Here is an 11,163-nt window from a genome sequence, read left to right on the forward strand (position 1 = left end):
GATGTCACGTCTTTATTGATCTCTTGATTCATCTTTTTGTTTTGTCTGTTTTTTCAGCTGTGTGCTCTCAGCCTTTTTGCCTTACTCTGACAGCTGTCATTAAAACCTTTGCCTGTTCTAGTCAACCATGTATTCATTTTGCTTGTGAAAAAAAGAAAACAAGCTATGTCAATGACAGAAGCACAGCTGACATCACAGATTATGCTGGTTACATCCACACCATAGTAGTGTTCCAGAAAATTCCAATTCCCTTGCTGCAATACATATTTATGTTGCCAGAAAAAGAGAACTATAGTGTGTTACTACATGTTAACATCGCTGCTGCATCTGCTCGTGTTTTGTTTTTTGGTAATTCTGTGTCAGTTACACAGGATCAATCTGGTGGTGAAGTAGTTTGTGTATTGCATGCAAAAGCATGGCCTTCATAAGGGCAGCTCTATTACATACATAAAGAAAGAAATAAAAAGTAAAAATAAATATAAAATATAAAATATTCAAAAAAAAACAAAAAAAAAAACAAATGGGAGTGACTGGAAGTTTTACATCTGACAAAAAGTTATAAAAATACTGCAGTGAAACCTCTAGAAGTACATGATGTAGGGAGCTAAACAAAAGCTCAGATGCTTGTGTTTGCTTCCATACTAGCATAATCATGTTAATAATAACATAACTGCAAAATAGGAACCAAAATCTTCTTTCCCCCCCCCCCCCCCAAAAAAAATGAACAACAATATGGCAATCCTCTTTCTTCTGGCCTTACTGTACAGTTAGATGTAATGTGTCCATTGTTCTTGGCGAGAAAATTCTTCCTTGCATTAGCCTAATGTAGCCTAATGAACACTTATTGCAACTGCTAATTTGGATTTCAACCTCCAAAGTTACTAAAAACTTTACAAAAGCAAGCATCTTCACTAAGAGCTGAAAACAAAACCCTCAAGGAGTAATTATCATAATGACAGTCTTTTGTAACACACTAAGTTTAGAAGATATATTGGGACTCAAGAACTGGGAGATATTACTTCTTTTTTTTTTGGTTTAAATCTGACAGAAAATGTAAATCTAGAGTTGGTTATTGGCTACAGTTACAATATTAGCCACATTTTATCAGCATATATTGCCCCTTTATCAAACCCTAGTCTAATACATTGTGAGACACTGTACTAGGAGAAGACACACTATCAAACATTGTGTCTATAAAGCAAATTACTGGCAGAACACTGGAGCCATGCTCCAAGACTCTTTAAATGATTCTAGAATTGAATCCTCTTTAAACAAATGGGAGTTTTGTGGTGTTTTCCCACTTGGGGCAGTAACTTCAACCCAAATGGGTATTTCAGCCTTTTCCTCGAGGTACTAATTCTCTTCCCTGCTCCTTCGTGCTAGACTGCAAGCAACCCCAGTATGAGCTACAGTTCACTATTTGATAAATCCATCAGGATCACATCCTCTCCAAAAAGCAAAGAGTTGATCCTGAGGCCACACACTAGATATCTTCCACTACTTGGCTGTGCCTAAAAATTCTGTCCATAAGATTTATGAACCAAAGAACCAAACCTTCCGCAAAAAGCAAATAGGTTATCCCGAGGCCGCCAAAGAGAAATGCATCCATAATTTGGCTACTCCTAGATATTCTGTAAAAGTTCATAAATGTTATGAAAAGAATCTGTGACAAAGTGTAGCCCTGGCAGATTCCAACTCCCACCAGGAACAGATTTGACTTGTACTGGAAAAGAAAAACCATACTCTCACTAAAATGGTACAGAAACTGTTGTAGTAGTCCATAACAATGCAACAAATAGCTCATACACCAAAAATACCCACCCCAGGACACCCCACCCACTCTGCACATAGTCATATCCCTTCTTTAAGTTCATAAAGCACATGTAGAGTGGTTGGGCAAACACCCATGCACCTTCACACATCTCTGAGAGGGTAAAGAGCTGATTCAGTTATCTATGGGCCAAAATAATTTTATTTCTCCCTTATCAGAAGTTACTAACAGGTGGACTCTCTTCTTCAGTGTGGCTGAGGAGTGTGAATGCCCTGAAGTTAGTGCTTATGCTATACATCAGTTTTAACAGTCCAGTGGTAAAACCTGCTTTTCCAGTGGTGAAGGCAAATCAATTGCCAGCTTACCTGATGTTGCCTTATCACCTGTGCCAGGTAAGGATGGAGTTGCAAAGGATTTAATCTCTGAATCATTGATTCAAGAAGACATCCTGATTTTCTGAAGACATTCATGCAGCCGGTGCAGGATATTGTGTGTTCAGGTGCCACTCGTTGTATGCCTCTACGTTTACCAGACCCCACAACACATATAATAATTTTTACACACCTACACAAAAAGCCTATTCATGAGTATAATATGCCTGGACATAGTGCTGACATTTGCAGTACATCTGCAGTCAACAGGCTATAATTCTGCAACCTCCTATTTCTGGTAACGTAGAAGTATCGTAGAAAAACAGGATTTAATCCAGTGACTGTTCAGATCAGAGTAAATGGCAGCTGTGACCTGTTGATTTTGTCAAAGAAATCTACCTCGGCCTGTTGATAATTGAATTATCACATTTAAAATGTCTTTCTAAACTTTTTAAAAATGTGCACTAAGCATACCATACAGACATATATTGTTACATATAGTAATTTAAAGCAAATGTATTAAAATCCATCAACAACTTTTCTTTTCTTTAACCAGTTTGTTAGGTTTTGGAAAATTGCTTTGAGATGCGTTCTTCATGTGAAAATTTTACACCTATCTACGCAGATCATATAGTGTAGTAATATGTCCAACTTATAATTACACAGTTGTTCTGTTTATTAAAAACAAATGCACAGTGCATTTATAGACAATTAGATACATACATCATGTCATATAAAGTGGCAATATTAATGAGTCCGTTATGTACAAACACACTGACAGTACTTTTCTATAAAGGCAACGTTTGGCTTAATGTTTAAAGCCAACATGATCATGGAAATGTTATGGAAAAATCTGGGCTTTTCTCTGACACTATCACAATATTCATACCTGACACTTTGCAACTTTGGCATCAAAAAAGACATCAAAGATCATATACAGCTAATTACTTGTATGATATCATTTATAACCATGTGTTGTGCTGTAGTGACATTTAATTTATTTTGTTATATAAGGCTTTAAAAATAAGGAAATCATAAATATATTGTCTGGGGAAGGTTCTTTAACTATGCTAAAGCCTTTCAAAATAAATTCATAACCAGAGCTGTTACAAAGGAGTGACAGACCACTTAAAAAATCCTGAATTTAAATAGTAATGGCAAAAAAATGTTTGTTTGGCACATATCCTGCCCCCAAATAATCTACTTTACAAGAGCCGAACCACTTAAAATCAAGTCAGTCCATGCAACTGTACAATTGAGATTCGGGAAAGTTCACTTGAAGGTTTATCTTTGAGAAAAACAATGTAGTTTTAGGGCAGTTACCAAACTTTTAAATTGTTAAAATATACATGCAATGATTCATGCAATTTTTTTTCTTTCCCATTAGTTTAACTAGTTTAACTAGTTTAACTTGGGAGCTGGTCTTGTTAGCACAAAATAACTGCAATGGAAAGTTACCTGACTACCAAGTAGTAAGACTTTTCTTATGGTGGTGTTTTAATTCTCTGATCCAGAGCAGATGTAATTAAATGAATATATATTTATGAACAATTATATAGCTGATAATTTTTATCAATGTCACAAAAGGCGTGTAAAGAGTATCTCATATAATGTGGTACTACCATGGTGCGTGAACATTTACCATGGCTTCCTGCTTTAGCAGAGATATTCAGACCGAGAACTCTCACTTTTATAGCTCATTTGGGAGTCTATGCTTGATCTGGAACACAGCAGCATTCGCTCTGATTCATTAGTTGGTCTCCTTGCCCAAAGCTCAGTTGGGTGAGAGTTCAGATTTCTTTGTTTCATTGATATTGTCTCAAACTTGACATAGCTTTCTTTTTCAAGGTCCTCTTCATTCAATCCGGTGTTGCGTCCCTTGCAATAAAGAGCGAGAATCTTGTAGAGCAGCAGGATAATAAGAGGTAAAACCAAAGCACAGGCAATGCAACTTACGATGATGAAAAGTTGGTTTTGCCCACCATCCTCGACATTGTCCAGTGTGTAAAAATCAATACAGGGATCTTTTCCAGCAGCAGCACCTTTTGCTACAAGGCAAACTGAATACCTCATCCCAGACGACAGTCCATCTAGGAGTACTTTTCCACTGCCAGCATTAGTCTCCACTGTCCTTTTAGTGTCATCCTCACCATAGGGTGAATATACCACTGTAAGTGGAGCATCATTTGGTAACCCATCTGCAGTCCAGAGCAACACTGCACTGTCAGCTGTTTCCTCAACAATCTTTAGGTCCCTAATAGACTTTGATGTATCGCTTTTCTTGCTTTTTTCATCGGCTGCAAGCTTTGTCACGTTGCTTCCTTGCTCATTTTTTGATTGCTTAACTTTAGATTTTTGTAAACCATTGCTAGGGGTAGGCTTTAACTTTCTATAAAAAGCAATTGTTGATGCTCTTGGGAGAACTGTCGACATAAATGAGTCAGGAATGAATGTTGGTGGAACTATTGTTGTGCCCACACTGCTTGGCCCAGTGTCAATGCCAGGTCTTTGTGGGGGGACAGTAGTGCCAATGGTACCAGCAACAGTGAGAGAAATGGTGGCTTCCACACTGCCGGCGACATTCTTAGCTTTGCAGCTGTAGTTACCAGCATCCTTGTACAGTATCCCATGCAAGCTCATGATGGACCATCTGATGCCATCTCCAGGTGACTCCTGGACTGTAGAGTGGAACAAAAGCAGAAATAGCTATATGTCATATATCACTGTGAAGCTTTGAATGAGGCTCAAGGCAGCTAAAATGTCCAAACTGTAAAAACAGGATAAATTATGATTTCCTAGAGCTTTAATATTTACCTGTGTTACTGACTGGTGAGCCATCAGATTTAGCCCAGTAAAGTGTTGGTGTTGGAAAGCCTGAAGCATCACATCGTAGGAGAACATTGCTGCCCAAAGGAGATGTGATCTTGGTTGCAGATGTCATCACTGATGGTTTTACGCAGTTTTCAAGTTCAGCATGCTGAAAAAGAACACCTGAAAGATTTTCTGGTCCAGCACAGGTCAAAAATAGATCCATCAAAATTACTGGTGTCTCAGCCATTTTGGAAATCTCAATCATCTTGGAGATTTTACAGTCACAGAACCATGGATTATCCTGGAGGCCTTAAGAAGAAAAGAAAAAAGGATACATATGATTCAACATTAAGAAAAGTGGAGATGGTATTCTAGCAGTGAAAGGGCAAAAGATAATAAAGTCACATTTATGAGAAGTTTTTAGAAGTCCACATTGAGCTCTAGCAATACTTTTCAAAGAGCTGCAGCGAGTATGGTGTTATAAAGAAAACTACAAATTACACTGATGCTATTCATCAGCGTACAATGCGTTTGTATTTTTAGTTCTCTTTTTGGCTTTAAAGTCTTAATTTAGGCATAATAATTGAACTGTGGAAGGAAGCCTTTCATAAGCGAGTAATGAAGTTTACTTTACAGCTCACTGTAAACACCTGGTGCACACAATAGGTGAGGACATGTACCAATGGATACTAAAGCCCATTAAGCAGATTAGTTTGTCTTAACAGTGGCAAAGTACCTAAGCTGTGCTTGCCCTTCCTCCAGTTTGTGGTAGCGTACTTTTTCCATTAGCTTGGTGTGTTAGCACAAATATCGAGCAATCACTAAAAACATAGTTGTAATCCAGCTTAAGAGAACTACAGACTTTTGTGTAAATTGCACATTTATTGCATGTTGAAAATAAAGTTGTTGATAACAATTCATCATTAATGACATTCTGAAAGTCTGTGTGTAGTTGGCATTTAATTCAAAATAATAAAGTTTAGCATAGCTCCTATTTAATATTAACAGAAAGTACTTTTATGATACACTAAAGAAGTTCTCCTCCTGTGCATGGCCCATTTTTTCCTGTCACTTAATCCTGTATTTCCTTCAGGTATACAGGGGCTCTTCTGGCATGGATAAACTTTCTGGCCCTAACCTCAGACTGTCAGTGCTCCGAAGGTACAAGAGACATTCATTCACTTGCATACAAAAGAAGAAAAGACTAAATAAAAAATAAACAGCGTGTGATTTTGCACAATTATTAGCACTGCCACATATCTGATGGCTCAGTTGAATTTGTGTTTACGTACTTTCATAGTGTTACGTTGTTAGTTTCATGTCTTTTGATATTTGGCATTTGTGTGCAGTCATACCAGGTTGGACTGTCTGTTTTCCAATTTCATGTGGGGTTATTTTTTTCTGTCAGTAGCCAGTTTTTCTAGTGTAAGTAAGTAAATTGATCCAACATTTATTTCAAATAACATACATTAAAACGGTCTGAAATTATTTATGTTATTCCAATATTTCTAAACTTTTTGTTGAATATAAACCTGAAACCTGAAGTTTAAAACTTCAGTTAAGCCTTGTGTGCACTGTGTCTGAACTTGTGAATGTGAATCTTCAGGTTAAAGCTCTGACACGGGTGGTTTCTAGAAGACAAACGGTTCAGACTTAACCACAGTTAAAACAAGGCCACTGGATTATTAATCTGAACTCTGGGCTTTGACCCAGACAACACAGGTCTAAACTTGTTCCTGACAAGTAAACTACAGCACCGCTAAAGGCAGGGAAACAGCCCATAAACACATTAAGGGGTTTGGCTTTAGTCTATCTGTAACAACTTGATATGCATCACAGATTATACTACAAGTAGCTTTTTTTCCATAGAGTGATCAAATTAATTCAACTTTCTTACTTTGTTTTTCTTTCTTTCTTTTCTTTTCTCTCTTTGATTCTTTCTACACACATGCACTTGTATTGTGTTAATTATTTTGCAGTTAATCAGGCAATAATGTACATTTAATGTAAGCTCTGCCACTGCTTAGATTAAGCTCATTTGACTTTTTCCTGGCAGACACTACTGCTCAGTGAGAACAAATCTGGCTAGATTAACAGGTGATAGAAAGAAGTTCCTGGAGTAATTACAAATAACCCGAAAAGTGTCCTACAAACCAAGTCAGACAGAGCATTTTATTCTTACCTAATACTACTTTCTGGGAGGCATTAGAAGATACAGGTAGACCATTAAATGGTGGCCATATGTCCATGAGCTCAGAGGGCAGGGTGGTTAATTTGTTGCTGGATAGATCCAAGTAGGTAATGTTGCGGAGGTAAGGAATTGCCTCGGTGGGAACATTATTAATTCTGTTGTTGTGAAGATCCAGTGTCTTCAGCATTGGCATCTCTTTGAGAGATTCCCATGGAAACATTGAGATCATATTTCCATCCAGTCTCAGCTCGTGGAGCACTTTTAGGTTGTAGAAACTTCCAGTATCCACTGAGGTTATGGAATTATAGGTAATCCAGAGGTATCGTAGATCCACCAAGTAGTAAAAAGCTTCTGTTGGGACTCGCCGTACTGCAGTTTTTTCAATACGAAGTTTGACTGTGTCCACGGGGACATTGACGGGGATGTCAGACATGTCTGGGTCATTGCACAGTACAGATCTGAAAATCAAAGACAGAAATGTATCTCATGTGAGATTTATCTCATCTCTATGATCTCCTCCTATTAACAGCTAATGCCTGTTTTAAGAAGAGTAATACAGATACAGATGTTTTAAGGAAACACTGATCTTTCAAATAGGTGTAACACTGGTATACATCCCTTGATTCGTTCATACATACACCAGTTCTAACAATCTACACTATATCACAATGTATGATGCTTTAATTGACATAATTGTAGTTACCAAGGAGACTTGGTAAACTTGGTGGAAATCTTGCAATCAATTGTAGTCATGGATATAAGGACAGGTGACATATTCAAGGAAAAACCATAACTCTTGGTCTGTACAGTGAGAGGATCTTTTGGCTGTGTTATCCTGTACTAGCCTCCCTTAGAAGGAGTTGTTATGACAAATGAATACATAGCTGTTTCTTATTATAGCCTTCTTTTAGCAGTCATTCTATGATTTGTCCTGTGAGCTTGACTTCCTCACATGCATCAGTCAATGAATTGATGGGAATTGTGCAGTGCATGGCCTTTCTAGTCATCAATTCTTGACCTAATTAAACAAAGCACCAAACTATATCTGAGGCAATATATTTTAGAGGAATGATGTTCCATAACTTCAGTGGAGTTTGAGAGACTTGTAAAATCAGTAGTAAGGTGCATTTCAATAGTTTGGGAAGCATGAGGTTGACTAATATCTGATTTTTGTCATCTATCCGTATATACAAAGTGATTCTTCCACAATTAACTTTTTTTTATCTACTATTGGTATAGTACTAATAGGACTAATTATGCTGGGGGTCATTAGGTCTTTCTCAGGTAGCCCTATAAATAGTTCGGTGCTATGCCAGGTAACATACATTATGTTATTACGGATCAATACGGCCTGCACATTTTGCACTGCGAAGAGTTAATTAAATTAAATGCTTGAGAAACAGTTGCTTTTCTTAGCGCATAGTAAATATAAGACTTTATCTTTTTTGGTTGCTGGTTATCCAGTTAGGATTTTTTGGGGGTGGTTTTTACATATACCATAAGTACGCATGTAAATGATCCCCATGAACATATAACTTTCTGCTATACATTTACTTATTTAGAATAAGAGCACTGAAGGTGGCATATAGTTAAGTTAAGTTCTTACAAGTAAAAAGTACTATCCTTTCACAAGATGACCTAATTAGGGACACTCGCAGGCTACGTAAACTCTTCATAAATTGAAAAATTGTCCTTCATTTTTAGATTTTCAAAATGTGCCACGTACAGTTTATGTATCCACAAAGTATTATTTACCTGGTTCCTGTTCCATCGGTGCGTCCATGAAAAACACAGGTACACTGGGATGGACAGAACGGATGAGCCATAGTGAGGCAGCATAGGAATGCATGCAGGCACAGAAGTCGTCGCATGATGTCACTGAATGCACCCAAAATGCTCACATCGAGGGGATCTCAGGAAAAAAGACATTCGGATGCCTTGAGAGACTAAAGGATTATTCTTCCCACTCCAAAAAAAACAAATAGAAACAAATTAAAAGAGCTTTAAAAGTACATAAGAGGCAGCGGTAGGCTGAGGATCTAATACAGGTGACCTGTCAGATTGACCGGGGGGATGGGAAGGAGGGGTGGGATTAGTGAAGGATTTCTTAGGCTTGACAGGGTCACGGAAGCTAACCAATGTGGCACGCTAGCCAGTTCTGGAAAGATGTTCACCTTATAAGGCAGTTTGATTTGTCCCTCTGTTGTCAGCCTGTGTCTAAGATAACACTGTGGATATGTTCATGAAATCTGATGCAAACTCCTTTAACTGAAGAGATTCCTCAAATACTAATATGTCATTTAGCTGGAGGCCATATTTTAGACTGAGGGAATTCTGTCTGGCACCAGGGTGTAAAATGTAATCTTGGATATGATTTATTGCCTCACTGGGAGGATCAGTAGCTTTAGGTAGTGGCCAAATTCAACCTGTCTGCTGAAGATATGTTTGAAGTAATGCAAGCTTTCATATTTTCAGACAGTATTTGCTAGTGGTCTGTTAATCAAGGGTTGCTTTTAATGTTTTTGTATGTTATTCTAAGACATACATTTTCTGGTAGTCATTATGCTGATATAATACTATGCAAAGGGCTTGAGCGGTGGCTTGAGCCACCTCTCATCTCTTTACATTTTGCCAGGTAAACCTGAAATAGGTACAGTGATTTATTAAACATACATGGAAATATAGTTGAAAAAACTGTGTGTACAATTCTAACTAGCTTCAAAGTCAATACTTGGTATGACCACCTTTATTCTTAACACAGCCAGAACTCTTTTAGGCAAGCTTTCTTGTCATTTCTTTAAGTAGTGTCCAGGTGTCTTGAAGGACACCCAAAGCTCCACTTTGGATGTTGGCTGCCTTTTGTTCTATTCTTTGTCAAGATGATCCCACGCCGCTTCAGTAATGCTGAGGTGCACACTCTGGGGAGACCATGTAGTGACTGATGGTGTGCCATTGTGTATGCTTTTTCTGTCCAAGTACACTTTTACTCCATTGGCAGTGGGTTTGGAATCGCTATCATGGTGAAAAATGAAACCTTTGTCAGTCAGGTGTTTTCCAGGTGGTATTGCATGACGGATCAAAATCTCACAGTACTTTCTGTTTTTTCTGCTGTACCTCTCTCCTGACCTCCTCCATACATTTCGAGCGTGATTCCAACCAATTTCAGATTTGGGTTCATCACTCAAGGAGACCTTTTATCCACTGATATTCTGTACAATTCTTGTGTAATTTGGCATACATCAGCCTTTTCTCCCTGTTTTTTTCCCTTAAGAATGGCTTCTAGGTAGCCACCCTTCCACTGAAACCATTTCTCATTAGGCTTCAGTGAACAGTAGATGGATCAACTGAAGATGTGCCAGATAAATCTCTCAGGTCGTGTGTCAAGTCTTTGCTGGATTGTTTCCAATTTCTGAAGGACATGATTTTCGCATTCTGTTCATTATGCTGTAGGTGTGCCGCTTTTTCTTTTGTCCTACATTTTTCTGGTTTTATCACATTCCTTTAAGGACTCTCTGCCCCCCATGCCAAGGTATGATACGTTTTTGATTAAAAGATTTGGGGTAATAGCTCTTTAGGAATCACCTTGTCAGTGCAAAAATACAATTTTACACTTGTCAAACTTTGTTGTCTTTGGTATTTTTGTAGATTAACCTAAAGAAATGAAACAAATTATGTTTCTGCTAGTAACCAAGTGTTTAAAGATTCAATTTAAAATTAGTTCTTTCCTACATTGTCTGTTATGTGTAAACAAAACACCAGTACATCCTCTGAGTTAGGTGTCTTTTTTATGCTAGTATGATTCCATGGTCAGTGTTTAGTAGCTTAACAATCCGTTTAGGTTGTTATTCATTTTTTATTTGAAGTGATTAAGAATAAAGCATGACATCTAGTGGTATAATGTAATTGCTGAGTTGATTTTCTTCTTACCTTTATTAGTGTTCTTTACTCTTTGATCATTTTAGTTAATCTGTCTATAAATGAATCCTCTTGGCTGTACTTACAGATTCACTGTAAAGCTA

General features: G+C 37.7%; 1 protein-coding gene across 1 annotated transcript; it reads right to left on the reverse strand.

The window, feature by feature from the left end:
- Positions 1–2,794: 2,794 nt before the first annotated feature.
- lrit3a (info leucine-rich repeat, immunoglobulin-like and transmembrane domains 3a) lies at positions 2,795–9,238 on the reverse strand. Its single transcript, XM_026182499.1, has 4 exons — positions 8,900–9,238; positions 7,136–7,602; positions 4,957–5,262; positions 2,795–4,820 (listed from the first exon to the last, which is right to left on the reverse strand). The coding sequence occupies exons 1-4, from the start codon at positions 9,013–9,015 to the stop codon at positions 3,799–3,801; spliced, it is 1,911 nt and encodes a 636-aa protein (XP_026038284.1). The 5' UTR covers positions 9,016–9,238; the 3' UTR covers positions 2,795–3,798.
- Positions 9,239–11,163: the final 1,925 nt, after the last annotated feature.

The sequence above is a fragment of the Astatotilapia calliptera genome, chromosome 2 (genome assembly GCF_900246225.1).
Source record: "Astatotilapia calliptera chromosome 2, fAstCal1.2, whole genome shotgun sequence".
Taxonomy (NCBI): Eukaryota; Metazoa; Chordata; class Actinopteri; order Cichliformes; family Cichlidae; genus Astatotilapia; species Astatotilapia calliptera.

Coding starts and splice junctions, on each gene's coding strand:
- lrit3a (XM_026182499.1), bottom strand. CDS start 9,015: ATGCGACGACTTCTGTGCCTGCATGCATTCCTATGCTGCCTCACTATG. Junction 5,263..7,135: donor CTCCCAGAAAGTAGTATTAG/GTAAGAATAAAA, acceptor TTTCTTCTTAAG/GCCTCCAGGATAATCCATGG. Junction 4,821..4,956: donor CTCACCAGTCAGTAACACAG/GTAAATATTAAA, acceptor TCCACTCTACAG/TCCAGGAGTCACCTGGAGAT.